Consider the following 24,784-nt stretch of genomic DNA (forward strand, 5'->3'; position numbering starts at 1 on the left):
GCTAGAGAATCATCAGTTGTATACATATTTATTTCACTAGACTACGTTTCAAAATTTAACTTAAGTGTTTAACTGAGTATACGGGTGACTAAGGAGGTTTTATTATGACAACAGTAACTCAGTTCATCCATCCATTCTCATCCGCTTAGTCCGGGGTCGGGTCGCGGGGGCAGCAGACCCAGCACGTACACAAATATTTTGGGGGGCAGGTGCTCAAACCAAAAAAAAGGGCACCCATTGCCAAACATGTTTTCTAACAGTTGAAGCATAAGCAGCATTACACAAATGTTGCAGTCCTCGACCTGCGTTTCCTCTGGGCAGGATTAGACGGCTGGCTTACATTTTCTTTATGAATAAAGATTAATTATTATATGGCAACAACAGTACAAGCGTTCTGATTGGCTAATGGGTCATCGTGCCAGCCCCGTATTGCCCTCTTCGCCTGTCTTATACGGATGCGTATTGCACTCTGACGTCATTTTCAAAATGAACGCTACTGATAGACATCAACAGCCAAGAGGAAATTCAGAAGCAGCGAAAATGTGTTATTGAAAGTGATGAAGACTAAAAACTATAGTTTTAATCAATTGTGATGTTACTTTACTGAAAATAAAAATTGTATTTACTATTTTAGCTGAACCGTGTTGTCCGTTTTCTACAAGATTGATTGTTGTAAGACTGGAAGAGACTAAACAAAGAGATACATAACACATAAAACAATGAGGCACAAGGATAGCATGACACCGAGAGCTAGCATTGTTAGCATAGTTTAGCTGCTATGTTCTAGCTGTGAATTCTCGTGACATTTATAAACATACGTGAGCGTGGAGCATGTCGGGGCGAAATTCTCACAAGAACTCAAATAAATTCCCTGTTGGATATCAAACACATTTGGGGGGAATTGATGACAGAGAGAGTAACTTTTATTCTTAAATGCTGATGAATAAAGAAAAAATGTGGCTCCAGCAAAAAGGGCACTTTTCTCATCCAGGGCAAAAGGGGAGGAGCTTGAGCACCACTTGGGGTCTATCTGTGCACGTGACTGGACTTGTTCTTGTTTAGCCCTTTTCTAGTCCTATGACCTCTCAAAGCGCTCGATCCACAGATCCTCACCTCGACATCTCGGCTGCGGGCCACCTCGGTGAAGTTCTCCTGCTGCTCCAGGGTTTTGTCAATCTTGTCGTCGGTCATGCAGAAGCAGCGGAGTCGGGCCTCAATGGGATCGTGGGTCTTGGCAAAGATGACAAACTTTGCCATGTAAGGGACACATATGATCTCTCGGTAGACCCGAGTTGAGAAATTGACAGATTCCTGGACTTGCCGACAGTCTATCAGCCAGAATCTGGAATGCAGAAGAAGTTTGGACAGAACCAGTGAAGTTAGGTCTGCAGCTCTTTTATACAGTTGTACATTTAGTTGTCCTGCAATAAATACAAACGCATGTGTTCTACCTTGCAGACACGTTGGTGGTGAAGGAGACACAGTCATTAATGAATGTTAACGGAGTGGTTCCTGTTATGTCTTCCCATTGAGCAGGAGTTGTTCCACCTACACATGGACACAAACCCAATATTGACATGTTAGAATGTGAGTGTTTGTACGGTTAGTCTATTCACAGCGTTGTGTGTGTATTTGCGCGAGTTCTCTAACCCGTGATACTACAAAGCAGTCGTAAGGTGTGGGTGTCTCCTCCAAAGCTGTTGAGGACCAGGTCTGAGTTGCTCTTGGGAACAGGGATGGTCATGGTGATGGGTTTGTGGAACTTCCTCCTGCGAGGCTCCAGGGTGACAATGGGGCTGAACGTGGCCTTGTTCCCCAGGATCTTCCTCACGACATCCACACTCACTGGATGGGACTAGAAGAGAAGACAACAACCTTACTTTGTGTTGTTAATGAACACTAAACATTGGAGATGAGGGGGGGGGGGGGGTCTTGCCACGTCTTACATGTGGATTTCTTAGTTCGAACCCCTTGAACCACAACTTCAGATGAAAATACACTACAATCTCCTGATTTAAATGTTGGCTGCAGTGAAATTTGGACAAGGGTTGTCAAGCTATGACTACAAGCTATTACTTTTAACACCCATCTCATCTAACTTTTCAGGAAAGGGCATTGTCATCCACATGGAATAGTATTGCCCCTTAGGCAGAAAATAGTATGGACCATCTCCACCTGGACCAACAGAAATCTTCCAATAGATTCCAGACGCTTGCAGTGAAGCTATAGGGATACTAATGTTGCAATATTGTCAGTTTGTTGATCCACCACTTCCAGCTAGACCAGCCAAATATCCATCATCCCAAGAGTATGAAGCATTAGGACTTTGCTCATCTTTTGACTTTTTAATCTAATGCCACCAACAGGTCAGATCACTTGATAACTGCAGTATCTACAAGATGGATTGAAAACATTTATTGTTTCCAGATGACCAAATCTAGATCTCTTGTCTATTCATCCGGAACCACCAGCAAGATCTTGATTTGAGTAGCATTTCTTACTAACTATGAGATTAGCTGACATACAATTTAGTCTAGACATCCATGTTCCCCACAGGTTGCATTGTAATGACGATGATCACCTGATTTCTCATGTAGCATCATCCACTGGTTCAACTTGTATATTCAGTCTACTTTTTAAAATTCGGAATGATTAGACATCTAAGCGTGTATGCTATGCTTTCATTAGAGAGATACAAAAAGCATTGAAACAGTAATTATCAAAGGGTTCCATAGACTTTACTGATGCTTTTGTAACGATACCTGAAGTCCAACCCTGATCCTCTTGGTTAGAGCGCCCTCAGGAAACACTGCTTGTACTTGGGGCACAACAGTGCTGCTCAGAACACCTCCTTCAGGACCAATCAGATTACTGTCTTGCTTGATGCGCGACACCACCGCAAAGTAGTGTGGGAAATCTCTCGTGATGATTCGGCAAATGCGTTTCCTCTCCAGCTCCTCTGGCGGGTCCAGCTCTGGAGGAGGGGGGCAGGAAGGGGCATGTGTCAGGGACCATAAAGTAGGACTAGTTATTCTTTTCATGTCGACTGTTACACCATCCGAGACCGACCCTCGTCCATGCCGTTGAGTATCTGGTTGAGTTCCTCTTGCGTGTGTTCACATTGATGCTCCTTCCAGCTCTCTCCATTCTCACTCCTCAGGATCACCAGCTCCCTCTCTTTCCCCCGAAGGGCCGCAAAGTGGGGGACCTCCACAATCACAGGACTGGAGGGGTAGAGGCAAGGTAGTGTGCATAAGTACAGTATGTCATGGATGACTATGTGTGTATATGGTCTAATTAATATTTTACTTTACTTAATTAATATTCTTAGTCAGGACCAATATTTGTCTTTAGATTTTCTTGTCTTTTTTCTATTTCCTACTGTCCTACACACATAGTAGTAAAAGTTATGGATGTTATTGCGGTTATGTAATTACTGGATGACTTGGATGTCCATCATATACAAAGCTGGTGCTCATTTCTTTAGAACACTTTACGGTCACACTATTGGTTTGTTTCCTGTTATATTTGAAATTGTGTCCCGTGTTTATTTCACTTCCTGCCTTTGTATGTTTTCTGGCCTTTGTAATTGGTAGAGTTGTAGAATCTTGTAGAAGTGAGCTCACCACAGTGTAACATGCTAGTACAAACAATAGTATATATATTCTGGTGTTTATTATAGAGTTTTGAACATATCCTACTCCTGGACAGCACAGAAGTGGATCATGCTGCTTTGAAGACTACAGTTACTTTTACAACAGTTTTGTCAAAATGCCCACAATTGATGAGAAATGTTTTTGTAGATTGAGTATATTCTATATTTAAGTATTGAACTGTCACTTTAATACTTACCTGATATGCATAATCACGACAAACTAGCAACAACACGTATACATAATACAGGCATGCTACAAGTACAATCTAACATGGGACAAACACAGATATAAAGCCTAACTGATGACATGTTCATGTGAAATTTTAAGTCTTTTGGCCTGATAGCAGATGATATGATGTATTTATAATGATATGATGTATTTATAATGTTGCTATATCAAAGCTAGCACTTGAAAACTTAGCATTTTGGTTGCCCCAAGTGGTCGCAGGATAAACTTGCACATCTAGAACTTATATCGTGGGTGTATGTCCTTAGACATTGTGGTTGGCTTTCAAGATTGTAATTTTCCTATCCAAATCTAAAATCATAAAGGAAAATGACCCACAAATATGAGCATGCGTGACTTAGTTTCAGTACCATTTTAGAAAATGAGCCTGTTAACTTAACATTGACATGAAAGACAGAAGAAAACGGAGCTAATCACACCATATTGTCGCTAGTACTTGTTCCCCAACTAATTAAAGGCCACGCCATTAAAATGTCACACACAAATGTGAAATAAATTGTATAAAAACAGCAAGCAAGAAAACATGAACTTAAAATTAGGGAAAGCTCAGCTAGAGTCAAGCATGAAAGAAAATAGAATGTCGCAGCAATGTGATATGCAGAGGGCCATAAGTAGCAGATGAGGTGCAGTGCAAACACAATAACAACACAACAACGTATGGACAACATGTCATTAAATGGGAGGGTGTATACGATAAAACACTGAGACTGGCATCCATAGATTGTTTCATTTGAAAAAAACATTTTTTCCCACCATACCCGAGGTATTTTGTCCCCGGCGGACCGAGCTGCAGGATTCTGCTAACCAAACTCTCTCCCTCATTAAGAGGGGGAGGGGCCGCGGGGAGGTGGAGTTTACTGTGATCAACCAATCGTCCGTACGCAGCAGGAAGAAGAGGAGAGAGCACAACGCGTTCATGCACAGTGGAGGCCTCAGGGAGATTTTCATTGTGGTCACTTTTAGCCGCTTGTTTATAAAGACCAAAAAATGTTAAAAATTAATAATAGAATGTTATATATATTACATAAATATTGCAAAAATACTTCCCCCCCCACAATTTCTCCCTTTCTACTTCTTTGTATAGTTACGGTCACTTGTATTTCGTTAGTTGTTTTAATTTCAATATGTCACTTTTAATCACAAAATCTCAATCAAGACCAAAAGGTTAGTGCCTAGAGCGACAATAACGAAGGATTCCGATTTTTAATAAAACAGCTGGAATCAAACAAAAATCTGCTGCAATTATTTTGTCTTTTATGCTCGCATACAATGAACTGAAATGTGAATTCGGTTGGATAATTTCCTGATAATTTCTATGTATATTTCTGTATATTTCTCTTATTGGCCACAAAAGATATTTTTTAAGTTTCAAATGTTATCACTTTCATGACAAATTATATAAAAAAGTATAATTTACATTGATAATAGAACCAATTCTCAGAATAAAGTGAGGCAGAATTCATTGCAGAGATCAATACTCACATGTCATAATATCAATTTTAACATAATAAGAACGACAAGTCAGTAGTTTTGGTTTAGGAGACTCCATGATGACAGCAGTGGATAGTTATTGAATTACTTATCGCATCCTTATTACTACTTTACTAATTATTATTATTATTATCATTAAATGGTGGCGAGTCATAATCATAGCATGAATGCTTTTACATTTATAAAAAATTTTAAAGACCGGCAGAGAGCAGAATTTGAGGGCCCATATAAAACCAATCACGGTGCAATATTCTGGAGGCGGGGTTAATAAGAAAGGCCTTTCCATTAAGGGTTGGGGAGAAACTTAAAACCAGTTGGACTGCAGCTCTTATAATAAAATAAATCAGGGCATGCTGAAGAGCAAATATTAATATTTCCCTGGTGCTGAGAAAAAGCAAGAGCAGATAGAGAAACCATTTTAGTAATGCAGAGGCAGAGGTTAAATTAATCTGAAAGAAAAAGGGTAGCACATTGTCATAGCATGGATGGACCTCTTATTCCTGATGATGATTTAGCTCTTACCACTTACAGTATTTAGAGATGCATGCATGAGATACTAAACACAGTTAGTACATTAGTGTATAGAATATTCATTGCACACTGATTTTAATAACTTCCACTCACTAGTAATTGATTTAACTGCAGATTTCTGCTACCTCTCCATATTCCTTTTTTTTCATCATATAGACTACCTTAAAAAGTTTGGGGTCACTTTGAAATGTCCTTATTTTTCAAAGATAACATTAAATGAATCATAAACACACTCTCTACATAGTTAATGTGGTACATGACTATTCGCTGGTTTTTAATGAAATCTCTTCATAGGTGTATAGAGGCCCATCTCCAGTGTTCTAATGGTACATTGTGTTATTGCCTTAGAAGACTAATGGAGGGTTAGATAACCCTTGAAAATCCTTTTTATGTGAGCGCAGCTGAAAACAGTTATGCTGGTGAGAACAATAACAATAATATACAACTGGCCTTCCTTTGAGCTACAAGTTTGAACAAAATTAATATTTCAAATAAAGATCATTATTTCTAACCTCGTCAATGTCTTGAATATATTTTCTTTTCATTTTGCAATTAACCTGATAAATAAAAGTGTGAGTTTTCATGGAAAACACCAAATTGTCTGTGTGACCCCAAACTTTTAAACGGTAGTGTACATCCACTAACTTCCATCCACTCCATCATCCATGCATGTCTCCTTACCCAAGGAACTGGGCTCCGGAGGGCCCCACCTCGATGAGCCTGCTGGCCAAGCCCTCGCCTTCCACCATCGGGGGCATGGTGGCCAGACGGTGCCTCTTCACCAGGCGGCATGTCACCCGCGTGGGAGCGCTGCACTTCCTGGGCGGGATGATGATGCGGAGACCGTTGTGCCGGCAACCACGCATGGCCCCGCCCCTGGCATCTACCATGAAGCTGACCAGGAAGCTGACCAGGAATAGGAGATAGTTCCACAAATTAAAGACATTTCTCATTGATCCCATAAAGTGATGAGAATATAGACACCAACGCTTTGGGGTAGATTGTTTGTAATACTAGTAGTTTCGAGGACATTAGGATCTAGTAGCTGCCTCAAGTGGTTACACATCCAACATGATATACTGCTGGAAGACAGCTGTCAAACAGCGGCTGAGTGGAGATTGTTGTGTCAACAGCAGCCACTGGGACCACAAGTGTCAATTACAGAATAATGGTAAGTACTAATGGGTATTTTTTTAAAAAAAAGATTTGATGTAAAATATGTCATTTTTAAAATGACATTAACAGGTTATATATTGATGAACAAAACTTCCAATCATTCATTTGTAAGAACAGCCATGCTGACGGCATTGGTGTCTCTTTCCTCAACATCCATTGGTCATGACGACCAGCGGCTCCATCTCTGTGAATCTGGTCACGTTGCATCACATGTATTGACCTCGCTCCTCATGCAAAGGTACAGATACTGAATGTACGTGAATCAGACATTGCAATGAGAAGGAGTTTGGTGTGATGAAGTGATCATTACAATGTGATAATTAGCCAAACCGACAACAGTGTTTATCAAGCACACAGAGACATAAAAACGTGGATTATTAAATTCACGCCCAGCAAACTGTTAGAAGACAAAGATACTTTGAAAAGTACTGCAGTGGTTTAATTAAATATGGTTAGAAAATGAAGCTTTTCTGTTTGCTGGACAGTATATCAGTATTTTTCTAAAGTTCAAAGCACATTTTCTTGAATAAAGTATACACAAATACTTATCTTATATAACAATACTAACTCTAAGGTTGGTGGGTATGTTAGTGGAAGCGCACCATAAACAAGACATTGTATGAAATACACAAGCATGTCCTCAACGTTCACTGCCTCCATATGTCCAGATGTCCACAATTAAATGTTTGGTTTCCTCTTGAACTCAGAGTGAGGTACATTAAAGTCTGATTAAAACGATTTGACACAGCCAAGTCGACGAGGCAGTGTCTGTTGAGGACAGTGACACATACATCTCTCCACCAGAAGAGCACACTGTGAGGGGAGGAAGAGGAGCATGATGACGATGAGGAGGAGAGTAATGTATCCAAGGTGCAGAAGGTCACCTGCAGTGGTCTCCATGATCATGGCACGGAGAAGAATGGCTAAAAGCAACAACCACATCACACAGAAAAGAATCAAAAGTCAAGCAGAAACAAGACAAGAGACAGTCAGAGGAAGGAAAAAGAGGAGTTACAAACTGGAGATCTCTATAAACACATTCAACAAGCGCCAACATCTTCACTGACATTTTAATACTGCCTAAAATCAGTATTTACAGTACGTTCACAACATATGCAGGGCTCTCAAGTGTCACGCATTGAGCGGGACACTCACGCATTTCGGTCTTAAGTCACGCACTCCCGCCACACATCGTATTTCTCACGCTGAAAATAACTCTCGGCTATTTAATGTTTTAATGTGCCGCAGCGTGCAAACATGTGCTGGCAGTGCTGCCCTCACCGTGGAGGAATCAAGCGCTCCCCTGGAGTTCTGCTGTGAGGAGCCACTTATCAGCCAATCAAAAAATAGAAATGGGCTACACAATAGCCAATCAGAAAAAAAAACGTATCTGCGTAAGATTTAATCCAGCAACCAATGAAAATAAAGCATCCTGGAATTGATGGAAATGTCACTCTTGCCTGTCTTCAAAACTTGAGAGCCCTGCATATGTTTAGCAAGAATACAAAAAAAACACAATTGCAAAAAGTGTCATTGATGTAACTTCTGTAATATCAATTTTGTAAATATGGACAATATTCTATGCATCCTTTGTTGCGTCGACACAAACTCATGTCTGTGTGTTAAGTACAAAGCTGTAGTCAGGACATTGCTAATCTAGCTTAGCATAAAGACTAAATTGAAAAGTGAACCGTCTAACACCTCTAAAGCTCTAAACATGTATCTCGTTTATCTCTTGACAAACAAAGATGTAAAGACCAGACATTATTGGAAATGTACCTCCCTGTAAAGAGGACGCCTTTGGGAAGCTGTGTCTGGCGTTAGCTCCACAAGAAACCGTTTGTAAGTACTCACTAAGTGTGTTTTTTACATTTCTGTTTGTTTACAGATTTAAGAAACACAACACAAGACTTTAATTGCTGACCTTTAGCAGTGATGGTGTATATTTGAATGTTAAACAGAGCCAGGCTAGCTAGCTATTAGTCCCTGTCTTTATGCTAAGTAACATTTGTGAATAAATGTATTACTTCTTGTAAAAAGAAAAATAATTGGGAAAGAAGAACAAAACCTGCATGCATTTATATATTTTACAAGCCATGATATATTTTGAAAATAACTGTATTTGTGTCATTTTAAACCTTTTGAAATTAGTTCCAAAATGTTCTTGATTTTGAGATATGATTTGGTTTAGTTGAAGAGTTCAATTGTATTTTCCCCACAACAAATTATAATTTGACCACATCCTTGTTCAATATGATGAAGGTATAAAAGCATATTGTTTATGATATAATACTTTGCTCCAGTCTGACGTTACCTACCCCGAGTGGATGGGGCTGGAGGATAAAGCCACGTTGTCCAGGTTCTCGGTGCCCCAACTCAGACGATACGAATCCTTCTCACAGTCCCTGGCCAGGGACGAGACCTGGACTCAAACAGAGAACCTCTTATTAGACATAGAACAGGAATTATATATTATATATGATTTTACTTTCCTTGCCATTCATGGAAGTGCAATACCAAATCACCACATTTCCCCTTAAACTTTAATCAACATAGTTAACAACATGTGTTTTTGTGTTGTATTTATTTAGTATGTAACATGTTGAGATAAAGTATAGTAACTATTGCATATAGTATATTATAAAATGTGTATTTCCCTCTGAACTGTAGTGGAGTATAATGTAGTGCTAAAGTACAGTACTTGTATAAATAAAATATTACAAAGTACAAACAACTGTAATACATCTTCAATAGCTGTGACTCTACTTGTACTGTACCTGACCAGTGAGCATCTCATCCATGATGCATTCATGTTTCGGGGAGTAGAAGCTATGGTGGGTGGGTGTGAAGGACCGGTCTGAACTACAGGACAGAAGAAGAGAAGCAGTGAGGCTCACTGGTCACGACAGTAGGAAATTACACGTTTATTAAATCCCACAAACAGGTTACATGTTGATGTGGACAAGAGTTAGTTCTTTTTTTTAACACTAAGCTACGGTTGCCCCATGAGGATCAGTAGCCAATCAATAGTAACACAAATATGTGATTTAAATCCATATCTAATGTCGCTCACTTCTAAAACAAATGCAATACTCAGCTAAACAAAGTGAGAATGGTTATTTCAGCTGTGATGAAGACGTAAAAGGCCTGCGTCAGCACATACCTTTGCATTCGACTATGAAGGCATGATAAGGAAGACCAACGAGGAAGTATGAGCAGGAGAGGTTGCAAAACACAGTTAGTGAGTCCACAAGAGGAATGGTGATGATAAAGTTCAAACATATGGCAAATATCAATAATTAGAGGAGAACATGGCCAAATAAAAACCAGATCAACATAGTGAGTTTTACATGTTATATAAATAATAGAAACAAACAACAGCTTTTAAAAGGTGTACGAACATTTGCTGGGTCAGGTGTTAAAATGTCACCAATCACCAGCTCTGAGCCAGTCAACGTGAAACATGTGACGTAGTGGTCTGTACCTGTCAGTGCGCCCCCCCTCCAGGCTGAAGCGGAGGTAGTTCATCCCATCCAGATACTGTCCTGGCAGGGAGTCGTCTCCCAGCTCCCTGAGGTCCTCGGCCCTCAGATACTCCCCTCCATCCCCCGTCATCGTGTCATCACCTTGGGAGAGGAAAGATGAGAGAGAGAGGGGGGGGGGGGAACAAAACCAACAGATTAAAGCCTGCCTACATATTTCCTGGGTCAGATTATCATTGAGTGACATGAACACAGACATTCAATTGCAACCTAGGGATCACAGAAGTGTGTCATTATTCTTTATTAAATCCATTATTATATTTGATGAATTCATCCTTGTCGGCGTTTATTATTTCAAAACTTGACTTTGCACTAAAAATGTCAGATCAACGATTGTGAACTCACTTGAGGAGTTCATACCTTAATACATGCGCCATTTTTGCAGTAATTATAATTACTGGGCCTAATAAAGGTTTTTATGTCAGCTATCATCACGTTGGCCTAAGTGTGGAAAGTATTTCATTCTCATTTGCTTTAAAACATTTTTAGAGAAAATACCAACAAGCAAATGAACATGCAGTCCAACTCTGAGGATACATATTTGAGAATAAAGTTGATCTGCTTTCGTCCAGAAAAGGAAGACAAAACATAGATAACACTTTCAAATTTGTACATTATGTGGGGCGCTTGCGTTGCCAGGCAACAAGCCTAGCTTAGCATTAAACGAGAGGATAAAGATAGCTCTGCTCTCGTTGTGTACCATCACTCCCATGGTGGTGAGTGGTTAGTGGTGAAGTTGTCTCCTCCCACAGTCCAAACACATGCACGTTAAATGGTGAAAGGAACTTCCTGTTGGTGTGAATGGTTGTCAGCTAGGATGTAGGAGTGTAGTCGTATAGCTCAGGTGTAGCTAATGGATGGACGGATGTTTAAATTACATCAAGACGTTTAGGAGTTAGGTGTCTCGGTGTTTGGAGGCAGTGGCATATTGTCGAGTCAGGCTCGCTGGTCCCGGTGGCGTTATGCTCGTTAGCCGATCCACGTCCTGACTGAAATATTATCTTATATTTTTAGAAGGCAGATAAGTGTCAATCATGAAGGCGTTGAGCCTTTTAATAGAGGTGTCACTTCAGTTAGTATTGTCCAGGCTTCTTGTCCATGCATTGCACACAGCCCACTCCTCACACAAAGTACCTTCCTCGTCCATGGAGTCGTCTGACATAACGTCATCATCATCATCAACGGTGTTCAATGCTGTGGGTTGACAGCACAGTCACTCACTAAATTTGCTAATGTCAGAACAGAGCTCTGGACTGAAGTGCACAGCACATGTTGTGCTTGAATTAGAATTAAATCCACAGTAGATTGTTGAAGTCTGGTCCTGATGTCAAGAGCAGATATTCAGTCTTGGCCATGTTCTTGTTTAACATGATGAAATTAATCTCGATCAGTTAAGAGTCTTGTTACTCAGTCTGAATCATGAGATAATCAAAGTTACAGTATGTGTGTTGCCCACTAGGAGGCAGTAGAACAGGCTGAGAACACAGTAGTTGACACATTAACAGATATGAAGTTGTAATGCCAATAACATGTTAGCATTAGCAAACACATCTATCAGACATGGAGGAACAATAACATATATTCATCTCATGGCAATCAGACAAATCCAATATTTAGTGGCAAAGATTCAGACTGGGAAATGTGACCAGTGAAAAGAAGCCATGGGTCATTTTCCAGATGTATAACATTCCCTACTGGCAGTAATGTAATGCTTGTGTATTCACTAACCAGTTGGCTTCACACACAAAAAAGATCTTTGTATGTCGTCCACTGACTCCTCACAGAGGTCTTGGATACATAGTCAGAACCTTTGGAGGGAGACCCGCTCTGATGGACCACACGACTCACCCTCTTCATCAGACACATCCAGCACCTCGGTCATGGTCTCCGGCACGTTCAGCTTGTGTTTCTCCGTCACCGTCTGATAGCGCAGGAAGGAAAGAGTTAACGTGCTTCCCACCACACACACAGTGGTGAGCCTGGCTGAAACAAGTGGAGTGGAACACAACTGCTCTGCAATAAAGCTCCCATGTGTTGAAGGTTTATATATTCAGTGTCCGTTACAGCTGTTTTACAGACTTATCTGTTGTTACGGAGCCTGTGTTCTGTGCTGGTGTTGAATCATCTGGCATTATACTGAGATTATGCGTCCGATATATCGACAGGAAGGACAAAGTATCCGAGACAGCCAATCGTAATCGGGCGAAGCGATTTCAAGCTCACACTCTTTGAGGTTTTGTAAAGTCATTTGAAATGAATTCACCTCTCCATCACACATTACAGTTTTTTTCGATTGCTAAACGACAGTGGGCACAATTGGAGTCACATGTGCAAAACTCTAACCACAGTCTGCACTACCAACAGTCACCTGAGCTAAACAGTTCACATCACCTGCAAAACTCATTCCAAGCAACACAACTCTTAACACATGGCTCAAAACACGCTCAGTGCAGCCAAACAACATGCACAGCCCTCACTGAGGTAACACACACTGAGGCAACACACACTGAGGCAACACACACTGAGGTAACACACACTGTCACCCAGAACACACTGAGAGTAAAAACACGAGCATCAAACACCAATACAGAAAATACTAACTTTCCATCTTTACAGTTTGAACAATTTCAGTGACTTCAAACAAAGTAATATGTTCTTCATAGAAAAGAGTGACATTCGTTCACATGATTTATAAATTTTTTAGAACATAACAATTCTTTAAGGTAAATGAAAATTAGCAGTTTGCTTCAATAGTCTGTAGTAATTTACGGAATTACAGTAATGAGAAAAAAAAAGGTAGAAACTAAAAGTACATACTGTAATTCGAACAAATAATTGAGGGGCTAATCCTGCCTCTCTCTAGCATCAGGCCACATGTTTTCATCAACATCACATCTCATGTTCTCTCTTGCCACCTGGGGAAGAACCTTCTGGAGTGCCTTATCCATCCCTGGCAGTCCTCTGGACTCGTGTTCTCACATCCGGCACACATGGCTTCCAAAAGAGACATTTGGTCATGTGGGTGGTGACCAAACACTTGGTTCACGACATTACATGACATGGTCTATAAGTGGAGCCCTTATTTCATCTGAAATAACAGCTCTTTGTCTTCCTCCATGCATCCCCCTCTCCCTGCCACCCTTCTCCCTCCACGAACCCGTCTTCCTTGTTCCATTTCCAAAATGAGTCTTTCTGAGCTCTACCTATATATACTGTAATATATATATATACACAGGCACGTGCACAGACATTTTGGGGGGCAGGTGCTCAAACCCAAAAAAAGGGCACCCAATGCCAAAAATAAATTCTGACAGAGTTGAAGCATTAGCAGCAATACACTGATGATGCTGTCCTCGACCTGCATTTCCTCTGGGCAGCATCAGACCGCTAGCTTACATGTTCTTTATGAATAAAGATGAATTATTATATAGCAACAACAGTACAAGCGTTCTGATTGGCTAATGGGTCGTCATGCCAGCCACATATTGCCCTACTCGCTGGTCTGATACGGATCCGTATTGCCCTCTTACGTCATTTTCAAAATGAGCGATATTGATAGATATCAACAGCCAAGAGCAGTGGTCCTCAAACTAAGGCCCGCGGGCCGGATAGGCCCACCTCCACATTTGGCCCAGCCCTCTGAACAAGAGAGGCCGTATGATTTTTTTTCAGTCTGGCCACGCAAATCCTAGACTAGCCCGTTAAATAGAACGGAATAAGAATTCTCTCTCTCTCTTTCTCTCTCTCTTTTCTCTCTCTCTTCTCTCTCCCTCTCTCTTTTCTCTCTCTCTCTCTCTTCTCTCTCTCTCCCTCTCTCTCTTTTCTCTCTTCTCTCTCTCTCCCTCTCTCTATTCCCTAAACATAACTAACGTCAGTAAACAGCTGGACGAGGCTTTGAAATCACAGAGTTTTTGTTTGTTTATTTTTTTAGGAAACGTCGGACCAGTTGTGACGTCATGTTTTCAGCAGCGCTAATGTTGTGGTTGATTTATCACAAACAACGTCAGGGGACAAACACCGTCAGGACCTGTGTGTCTGGTGCTGCGGGTCAGAGGAGAAGGAGGTGCAGCCGTTCGGTTGGCGCGAGAAGCACTGCGCGGAGGAGGAAGTGGAGGAAGTGGAGGAGGGAGGGGCGCGGCGGGGGGGGGAGTGGAGGGGGGGCTCGTGAGCGCCGCGGAGCAGGTCGGACCGAAATTCTCACAATAACTCAAATAAATGCCCCGTCGGAGATTAAAACACATTTTGGGGAACTTGATGACAGAAAGAGTAACTTTTATTCTTAAATACGGATGAATAAAAAAAAAGTGTCTCCAGCAAAAAGGGCACTTTACTCATCCATGGCAAAGGGGCTGGTGCTTGAGCACCACTAGGGCTCTATCTGTGCACGTGCCTGTATATACATATATATATATATATATATATATATATATATATGTGTGTGTGTGTTCACTAACAAGTCTAAAACAAGACACCTGCTTAGCCTTTCAGCTGAAATTGCAATCAGCAGTGTTTGAAAGGCACAAGGCTGAACTCTATTCCGTTTTGAATGTGTGGTTCACAGTGTTGACAGCAGTGTGTTAGCATTTGAACAAAGTGCTGTAGATCCTCAGTGTTGTGCAGGTTGTGGTTCAAGTCATGAAGTGTTAGAGTTTCGAAAACTGTGTTCAAGCAATGAAAAACAAACTAGAGTTTGGTCCACATGAACTGCTGCTGTGCAGACTGTAGTTAGAGTTTTGCACATGTGACTCCAGTTGTGCCCACTGTCGTTTAGCAATCGAAAAAAACTGTAACTCTGCTTCCTCCCCGGAGTCTTTGTGACATCACGTCTCATAGGGTCCATTCGTCCATTTGATGCGCGCCCCCCCCCCCCCCCCCTCTTCTGGTACATAGAGTTTTATCACTGGACTCTACACTCATGTGTGTGTGTGTAACCCAATTGCTCTATTTAATCAGAGACTATCTTGTCAGTCAGTTGATGATTCATGATATCAGAAAGGACTTACTTTTTACCAATGCATGTTTCCATATTTCCATTCTACAACCCGACCGTGAGATAACAGCGCTGTGACGTACCGTTGTCGTGGTGATGATCTCCTCAGTGACGACCCTCAGCGTGTCCACCACAGAGATGTAGCCCAGCCTCCGCGCAATACCCAGGGCCGTGTTTCCATTCTGAAGCACGAAGCACAGCGCGTGAGTTGTGTGTGCGCGTGTCTGTGTGTCTGTGTGTGTAGGTATGTGTGTGCGCGTGTCTGTCTGTGTGTGTAGGTATGTGTGTGTGTAGGTATGTGTGTGTGTCTGTGTGTGTAGGTATGTGTGTGCGCGTGTCTGTGTGTGTGTGTGTCTGTGTGTGTAGGTATGTGTGTGTGTCTGTGTGTGTGTCTGTGTAGGTATGTGTGTGCGCGTGTCTGTGTGTGTGTGTCTGTAGGTGTAGGTATGTGTGTGTGTATGTGTGTGTGTCTGTGTGTGTAGGTGTAGGTATGTGTGTGTGTGTGTCTGTGTGTGTAGGTGTAGGTATGTGTGTGTATGTGTCTGTGTGTAGGTGTAGGTATGTGTGTGTGTGTGTGTCTGTGTGTGTAGGTGTAGGTATGTGTGTGTCTGTGTGTGTAGGTGTAGGTATGTGTTTGTGTATGTGTCTGTGTGTGTGTAGGTGTAGGTATGTGTGTGTGTATGTGTCTGTGTGTGTGTAGGTGTAGGTATGTGTGTGCGCGTGTCTGTCTGTGTAGGTGTAGGTATGTGTGTATGTGTGTGTGTCTGTGTGTGTGTAGGTATGTGTGTGTGTGTGTGTCTGTGTGTAGGTGTAGGTATGTATGTGTGTGTGTGTGTCTGTAGGTGTGTGTATGTGTCTGTGTGTGTGTAGGTGTAGGTATGTGTGTGCGCGTGTCTGTGTGTGTAGGTGTAGGTATGTGTGTGTGCGTGTCTGTGTGTGTGTGTCTGTGTGTGTAGGTGTAGGTATGTGTGTGTGTGTGTCTGTGTGCTGTAACCTATGTGTGTGTGTGTCTGTGTGCTATAAACTGTGTGTGTGTGAGTGTATGTATGCTGTAACATGTGTGTTTGTGTCTGTGTGCTGTAACCTATGTGTGTGTGTGTCTGTGTGCTGTAACCTGTGTGTGTGTCTGTGTGCTGTAACCTGTGTGTGTGTGTGTCTGTGTGCTGTAAACTGTGTGTGTGTGAGTGTATGTATGCTGTAACATGTGTGTTTGTGTCTGTGTGCTGTAACCTATGTGTGTGTGTGTGTGTGTCTGTGTGCTGTAACCTGTGTGTGTGTGTGTCTGTGTGCTGTAAACTGTGTGTGTGTGAGTGTATGTATGCTGTAACATGTGTGTGTGTGTCTGTGTGCTGTAACCTGTGTGTGTGTGTGTGTGTGTCTGTGTGCTGTAACCTATGTGTGTGTGTGTGTGTCTGTGTGCTGTAACCTGTGTGTGTGTGTGTGTGTGTCTGTGTGCTGTAACCTGTGTGTGTGTCTGTGTGCTGTAACCTATGTGTGTGTGTGTGTGTGTCTGTGTGCTGTAACCTATGTGTGTGTGTGTGTGTCTGTGTGCTGTAACCTGTAAGTGTTTCTGTTTGTGTGTGTGCGTGTCTGTAACCTGTGTGTGTGTGTCTGTGTGCTGTAACCTATGTGTGTGTGTGTGTGTCTGTGTGCTGTAACCTGTGTGTGTGCGTGTCTGTAACCTGTGTGTGTGTCTGTGTGCTGTAACCTATGTGTGTGTGTGTGTGTGTCTGTGTGCTGTAACCTATGTGTGTGTGTGTGTGTCTGTGTGCTGTAACCTATGTGTGTGTGAGTGTATGTATGCTGTAACATGTGTGTGTGTGTCTCCACATACCACAGTGATGGCGTTGGGCTTGGCTCCGTGCTGCAGCAGCACGTTGATGATGTGTGTGTTTCCTTGCTGTGCGGCCTGGTGCAGAGGAGTGTATCCATTCTGGAAAGGAAAACATCTTTCATATTCAGGCAGCCGATATGAAATAAAACCTGAGAAAACTTGTGTCTCCGATATATAGAAGTTACCGGCTTCTATCTATAAGAGAATATACGTTGATAGTTTTAACCAGACAAGTTTGAATTAAGTTAAAGTTTCACATATTTTCACAAGCTACAACATAAAAACAAAAATGTGTTGTTACAATAAAAAGAGCTTTAATCAGTAGAAATAAATAACATGAACAATATTTAAGTTTTAGAGATCTTGTTTTAATGAGAACACTTTCTCATTGACTTATAAGAAGAATCAGCATGTTAGACATGAGTCTAGTGGAATATGATAAGTGCATACATATTAAATAATGAGTTCCAGTACCTTGGTCTTGGCGTTGACGTTAGCTCCTTTCTGAAGCAGGAAGTTGACCATCTTGCCGTTACCATAGTGACACGCTACGATGAGCGGGGTGTATCCTAACTGCAGAACAACGGGGAACATTGTAAGAACACTGATATCGAGGCTGTTATCAGACTGGAAGACGACCGAATAATATCATCCCACAACCAGACAGGAGACAAATACTGAACATGTACAAACGATGTTCATACTTTGGTCTGCTGGTCCAGGTTGGCTCCGTGTTTGGAGAGGACCTCGCCGACCGCCACTTTATCGTCCTGGGCCGCGAGATGGAGGGCAGAGAGGCCGCTCTGCAGGAGGAACACACATCGGGGCTCATGTGGCTACTTTGCCACCGTGGAGAAGAGCGACCGTTGCAGTGTTTGATTGATCGGGTGATTAAAGTCGAACCAACATATTAGTATGAGTCAATTATCCGTCAAATACTTTGACTTTCTGATTCCCCAAAAGATTCAACACTGTAACTTTAACTGTAATGCTGCGTTCACACAAAAAGCATTGCGACTGTTCCCAACATGGAAGAACGAACCACGAGTTCTGCTTCATACTTGTTGAGGACATCCCACAAACGTCTGAACATCTAACGCCCTCGTGTTTGGGTTCATAACATTAATGTGCGTCTATCGCACCGTTCTGGTGTGAACGCAGCTTAACAAGCACAAGAGCAGAGGTAACCGACGTTGTTTCTGGTCCGTCTACTCGTGATGCTGTTTGGGGCTCCTCGACGTATCTCTCCACAGTACCTTCGTTTGGACGTTGACCTGGGCGCCCTTGCTCATGAGCAGGGCGGCCATGTCGGCGTGGCCCTCCTGGGAGGCCAGGTGCAGCGGGGTGACCCCCTGCTTGGTCACGACGATGGTCTCGGTGCCGTACTGCAGCAGCACCGTGGCGATCTCCATCTGGTTCTTCTTCGCGGCGATGTGGAGCGGAGTGTAGCCGTTCTGATCCACGAGAGAAACCGGGGTCAGTGAAGGCATCGCATACAAACATGCCTTTGGGAACTAACATCAACAGACTTAGTGTTACTTCAGGTTATCCAAGAGTGTTTTATAGAACACATTAGTAGCACATTACTAAAATATACATCTCAAACCACCGAGTATTGTGTGTATCAGAGTCTTCTTCACGTGTGCCGCACTGTTGGACTGGGTAACACACATGATGAGGCACATCCTCTAGTAGGATGGGAGCCAGAGCCTTCAGATATCAAGCTCCTCTTTTATGGAACCAGCTCCACCTTCAGTCCTGGAGGCAGACACAGTCACCTCATGTAGACTGAAGACTTTCCTCTTTGACTAGTTCGGGCTGAATCAGGTTCACCTGGTCCAGCCCCTAGAGATGCTGCTATCGGCTAATAGGCTGCTTGGGGAAGTTTAAGGATACACTGAGCACCTCTCACCTCTTCTCTCTCTACTTGGATACATTTACATCTCTCCATTACGCATTATTAACTCCGCTTCCTCCCCGGAGTCCTTGTGATTTCAAATCTCATAGGGTCCATTTGATCTGGCTGTGCCTGCAGAGGCCAGCTGTTTCAGGAAATGAGTCTTATAAAAATTAAACTACAGTTTATTTGTTATATACATAATAATGACTTGAAAGTTGATTCTACCAGGGCCTCCACCCACATCTCAAGGTCTTCCTGAGTGAATGAATGTCATCGCCATGTCGCCTCATGTTTCAAGACACCAAGGTGTAAAGTCCCCCCCCAAAAAAGACAATCCCATGTGTACCTGCAGGCCAAAGCGTCCGCTACTTGAAACACCTGACACTGAGCATTCCCGTCAGCCTCCATTAGTGTCACCACACGGTGGGACCCTCACCTTGGCCATGGTGTGGGGGGACGCGCCTTTGTCCAAAAGCAGGAGCGCCACCTTCTGGTTATCGTAATGTGCTGCGACGTGGAGCGGGGTGAGGCCATTCTACACACACACACACACACACACACACTTAGCAATTTAGCACCGTTAATCCAAATGAGGGGATGTTGTTATTGAAACCAGCCTTATCGCTGTTCTTAAATTAAATCAATACATAAAAATGTATTAAAAAGGACATTAAAAATAATTTCACATGTAAAATATATGTCTTTACATATTTCACCAAATCTTAAGTGAGTGGGCATGATTTCATCAATATTTGCCATCATAAACAACATATCATTGTAGTCCAAACACTATAAAGATTAAAAGGGGTTTTATTTTACTTTTCCAGCAAAATCGGGTGGTGCTTGACGCTGCAGCAGAAGTTTGACCACATCCAGGCTTCCGTACTTGGAGGCCACATGCAGTGGTGTGAACCCTTTCTGTTGAATGACAGTCAATAAAGGAGATTATTACTGCCTATGATCAATATTAATGTTTCAAACCAATGTTAGCCATATGAATTTGTTATTATTGAATTATTCTTTCCCACATAATCTTTGTTTATGTCACAGAAGGACTTGTTCAGCAACATGAAATAGTTCACCGACTAGAATGTTTTGCATATTTACAAAATATTCAAATGTCATCAGATATGATTCCGTGAGGAACAATGGGTGTTTTATGAGTGGCATAAAACAATGGAAAGAACTGCTGACAACTCTCAGAAATAATAAATAGAATCCTTTCACAATAACACCAGCAGGGGGGGCCCTTTAACTTCCTATGGCTAGAAACCACATGATCTCTGTGTTTATGACCCAGCCCATGGATGGAACAATCCTTTGTCTGTCACCCGGATAACATCTGCTCTGTGGATGGAGGAGGAAGATAAGGCTTCATTAGATTGAGAGAAAACACCAATAAATCAAGGATAAGGACAATTATGAACATGCGTGGATGGATGGAAAGCGACATCCCTGCATGAAAACAACTTTGGTTTGTAAAGCGATGGCTACACCCTTCCTCCCCAGAGAGGAGAACCACTGAACCCTGACCAACACGCTGGCGTATGAATACATTAAAGGACGAATCTGTCCTCCACTGGATCAGGCTGAGCTCCTCTGGTGAACACCTCCACAGAGAGGAGGATGGATCACTTGACTGCCTTCAGGCTTCAGAGGAAATATTCACAGCCACAACAACTGTTCACCAGAAGTGGGTCAGACCGAGACCTACACACAGGAACTCTGCACCTCCCTGACTCCCTGCTGTTATGACTAACAGGTGTTGCACATGTGTTCAAATCTGTTAAAATATTAACAACTATCCTGCAGTGGATTTATAAGCTGTTGAAGAAATCCTTTGTTCTTATGAACATAACAGCCATCACCTTTCATACTCCTATCTGCGACAGTATGGAAAGTGTACCGGTATGTTAAACCAGATTGTTCCACAACAATAATTGCTATTTCACCCGGGGTTATATTAAATCACCACCCTACATGTTTGGGGGAGGATTTTCAGATGTTGAAATGCATGTCACTCTTCCTGTGGGGATTAAAGAAATGAAAGACAACATGTTAATCAGTGAGATTAGGACGCGTTTCCCCTTATTTATGCTAAACTAGGTTTACAATGACCTGACTACAGCGTCGTACTTCATAAATGTATTCCCCACATGGCGGGGAGACGTTTGGACCTTTGACATAAATCAATGAAATAATGGGCCGGACCAGTCAGGGTGGCGCGGTTGTTATTGGCAACCATCTTGTCAAAATGGAAATTAATTGTTGTCCTTTGGTTTCCATCAGTGCCAACCACTTCATAAAATGGTTGAATAGGGACAGTAAACAGCAATACCGGCACTCGAAAATAAATACATATTTCATATGTGTTGCATCAGTGACTTGTGAAACAGAACCAGACACTGCGGCACATACAAAAAGGCCTCTGTTTTAAAGACAATAGCAAAGCACATTCAGTTATTTGTAACTATAAAGTCTCAAAATATAAAGGTGACTAAAAATGGCATTATATGTTTTAAAGTCAGTAATCTTGGAATACTTCTGGGAGTTAGTTGGAGTAAAATGGGATAGGCTGCTGGGGGACGCTTTAGGATACACTGAGCACCTATCTTCTCTTCTCTCTCTACTTATGGATGAATTTACATCTCTCCATCACACATTTCTAACTCTGCTTCCTCCCCGGAGTCTTTGTGACTTCACGTCTCATAGGGTCCATTGGACCTGCTGGGTCTGAAGCTTCCTGCCTGCCTATTGCTTCTGTCCATCCTGGAGAGGGATCCTCCTCCGTTGCTCTCCGAAAGGGTTCTTCACTTTTTTCCCTGTGAAAGTTATTTTTCTATTTTTGGGAGTTTTTCCTGATCTGATGTGAGGTCAAAGGTCAGGGATGTTGAATGTGTACAGATTGTAAAGCCCTCTGAGGAGAGTTTGTAATTTTTAATATTGGGCTATTTAGAAAAAACTGAATTGAAATGTCTCCTCCACCCACCTTGGTGGCCAGTGAGTGCGAGGCTCCGGCCTCCAGCAGGACGGAGGTGGTCTCCACCTGACCCTCCCTGGCGGAGATGTGGAGTGGGGTGTAGCCGTTGGTCGTGGCAGCGTCCGGGTGGGCCATGTGCTGCAGGAGCAGCTGCACTATCTCCGTTTTCCCCAGACGGGACGCAATGTGCAGCGGAGTCTGGTCCTCCTGGAATCAGAATGAAGGAACACGTTGAGGCTCACGGTGGTCAAACACTAAAGGACAAAGTGTTCCCCGGTGCGTCGCCTCACCCGAGCCCTGGCGTCCACCATCGCTCCGTTCCTCAGCAGACATCGGACCACCTCCACCTGACCGGCCCTGGCTGCCATGTGGAGCGCAGTCTCCCCGCGCTGTGCACACATCATACGGGTCAGCGGGGTCACGTGACGGCTCACTGTCATATTTCTCACTGTGAAATCACTCAATCACAAGTGAGCTCACTCACAATGTTGCTGACGTCGGGCGAGGCTCCGTTCTGCAGCAGCAGCAGGACGATGTTCAGGTGGCCCATGAAGGCTGCCACGTGGATGGGGGTCAAGCCAGACTGGACACAGGAAGAGAACATACATCTGTTACTCAAACTTACTACATGATGTCATCAATGATGGCAATCATGAGTGATTTCTGCCCAGCCAATAGCTGCTATTATGAGAGCAGAGTTGGTAGAAAACAGAGTTCCACTACTAACATAGACAAAAAAGGATCTGACCGGCATGTTCCAGCTCTGTCTCCTACAGAATCACAGACACACATGCTGCGTTCACACCAACATACTCGCGTGAGTTTACTCGCTTGACTATTTGGGGCTTTTCGCGTCATTCACTTTATTCGCTGCATTTGCTCCTTCGAGGGGGCGGGGCTTATCTTGTGGCTTCACTACGTGGAAACAGTCAATATTTCCTTTTTCCACTACAGACAAACTAACCACGAGTTCTGCTTTATACTTGTCGAAGACATCCCACACACGTCGGAACATCCAACGCCCTCGTGTTTGGGTCTGTACATTGACTTTTCATGGGATCTACTCGGGCGAAAGATTCTCAGCGCTTTTGGTGTGAACGCAGCTATACAGCAAAGACTTTGCATCAAACACAGAAGAACTTAAATAATACAGATACAAAGACTAAGTATAACCAAAAACAAGAGAGAAAACTGTTTTCTGAACAAGTAAATTAGTTCACCTGATTTAGATATCATATTATTATTAACAAAATCTACATGATTTACAAACAAGTCATATGTATTAAGTAATTTAGTCCATCAGTTAAACAGTCCAGTACATCAACTACTTTTGAAATATAGAATTACATGATAGAGACACGTTTTATAGATCTGCTCTCATGTCCAACCTTAACATGCCAATTGTTATGGAAATAGAACAGAAGGAAATGCTGTTGTGTGACACATTTTCCCAGTTAAACTCATTAGTAATAATTCTCAAGGGTCAGTAAGCCTCTTTTGGTCTTGTGGTGGCTAATGTGAGCTAACTTTATATTGCTGCTACTTTAAAATATGACTCTTTAAGCAATTAGCATGAATCCATAAGCATCTCTCCCTGTGGCTGCTGTTCAGGGAAACATACATAGTTTACTGGATACGTGTGTCTCCTAATGTTGGCTTCAGGCAAGTTTATGGAATATAAATGTGGAACTTCCTTTCAAAGAGTACAGTGCGTGTCCACATGATATATTGTCATATCAATTATAAATTTAACTTGGTTCTGATTATCAAAATAAAAAGTTGGGAACCGTTTCAGGATGAACCCCAAACCTTTGTTAATCTACTTCATACTTTCAAGTGTGTATAATAACTATTCTAGACTATTATAAAAAGTAAAGCCAGATGTGTTATAACAGAGCCTGGCCCATCAGGTAGGGTCTGGACTATCAAGTAGTGCCTGAACCTCCAGGTAGTGCCAGTAGCTTGACAGAACCACTCAGGTGGGGGGATGTACCTCTGTGATGGACTGGATGGAGGCTCCATACTTGACCAGCAGCTCCATGACCTTCACTCGGTTCTTCTTACAGGCGATGTGCAGCGGTGTGAAGCCGTTCTGTCACATGGGAACAGTAAAGGATGAACAACCAGACAACATGGAACAGATCTACATCGTATCCATCGTGTATCTGTGTGTCGCACCAGAGCCCTGGCGTTGGGGTTGGCCCTCTTGTCCAGCAGTAGCTTGGTGACCCTGAAGTGACCGCAATGAGCCGCCACGTGGAGCGCCGTCAGGTAGTCCAGCGTGACATCGTCCACTGGAGCCTGGTGCTGCAGGAGGTGTTTGACGCATTCAACGTGGTCGCCTTGAGCCGCCATGTGGAGAGGGGACAACCCGTTCTGAAACGTGATGGAGAGATCATTTACTTAGAGATTAACATGGAGCTGAAAGAAAAGTACTG

At 42.7% G+C, this 24,784-nt stretch overlaps 1 protein-coding gene across 18 annotated transcripts in view; it reads right to left on the minus strand.

Moving 5' to 3' along the window:
• The window catches only part of ank2b (ankyrin 2b, neuronal), a 219,178-nt gene that overhangs the window by 37,372 nt on the left and 157,022 nt on the right, over positions 1-24,784 (minus strand). For 13 of the 18 annotated variants that reach the window (XM_056442737.1, XM_056442738.1, XM_056442740.1 and 10 more), the window contains 25 exons: positions 24,525-24,722; positions 24,340-24,438; positions 22,831-22,929; positions 22,637-22,735; positions 22,356-22,553; positions 20,186-20,284; positions 19,803-19,901; positions 18,723-18,920; positions 18,171-18,269; positions 17,941-18,039; positions 17,467-17,565; positions 15,716-15,814; positions 12,491-12,563; positions 10,585-10,726; positions 10,264-10,275; positions 9,878-9,962; positions 9,419-9,522; positions 7,985-8,023; positions 6,606-6,830; positions 4,661-4,759; positions 3,070-3,224; positions 2,763-2,974; positions 1,651-1,855; positions 1,452-1,548; positions 1,114-1,342 (listed from right to left, as the gene is read on the minus strand). In XM_056442737.1, the coding sequence (XP_056298712.1) occupies positions 1,114-1,342; positions 1,452-1,548; positions 1,651-1,855; positions 2,763-2,974; positions 3,070-3,224; positions 4,661-4,759; positions 6,606-6,830; positions 7,985-8,023; positions 9,419-9,522; positions 9,878-9,962; positions 10,264-10,275; positions 10,585-10,726; positions 12,491-12,563; positions 15,716-15,814; positions 17,467-17,565; positions 17,941-18,039; positions 18,171-18,269; positions 18,723-18,920; positions 19,803-19,901; positions 20,186-20,284; positions 22,356-22,553; positions 22,637-22,735; positions 22,831-22,929; positions 24,340-24,438; positions 24,525-24,722 (3,162 nt within the window). The remainder of the gene's footprint in view (positions 1-1,113; positions 1,343-1,451; positions 1,549-1,650; positions 1,856-2,762; positions 2,975-3,069; positions 3,225-4,660; positions 4,760-6,605; positions 6,831-7,984; positions 8,024-9,418; positions 9,523-9,877; positions 9,963-10,263; positions 10,276-10,584; positions 10,727-12,490; positions 12,564-15,715; positions 15,815-17,466; positions 17,566-17,940; positions 18,040-18,170; positions 18,270-18,722; positions 18,921-19,802; positions 19,902-20,185; positions 20,285-22,355; positions 22,554-22,636; positions 22,736-22,830; positions 22,930-24,339; positions 24,439-24,524; positions 24,723-24,784) is intronic. The other 5 variants (XM_056442734.1, XM_056442736.1, XM_056442741.1 and 2 more) reach the window with 5 other exon arrangements.

Source organism: Pseudoliparis swirei, chromosome 21, assembly GCF_029220125.1.
Source record: "Pseudoliparis swirei isolate HS2019 ecotype Mariana Trench chromosome 21, NWPU_hadal_v1, whole genome shotgun sequence".
NCBI lineage: Eukaryota > Metazoa > Chordata > Actinopteri > Perciformes > Liparidae > Pseudoliparis > Pseudoliparis swirei.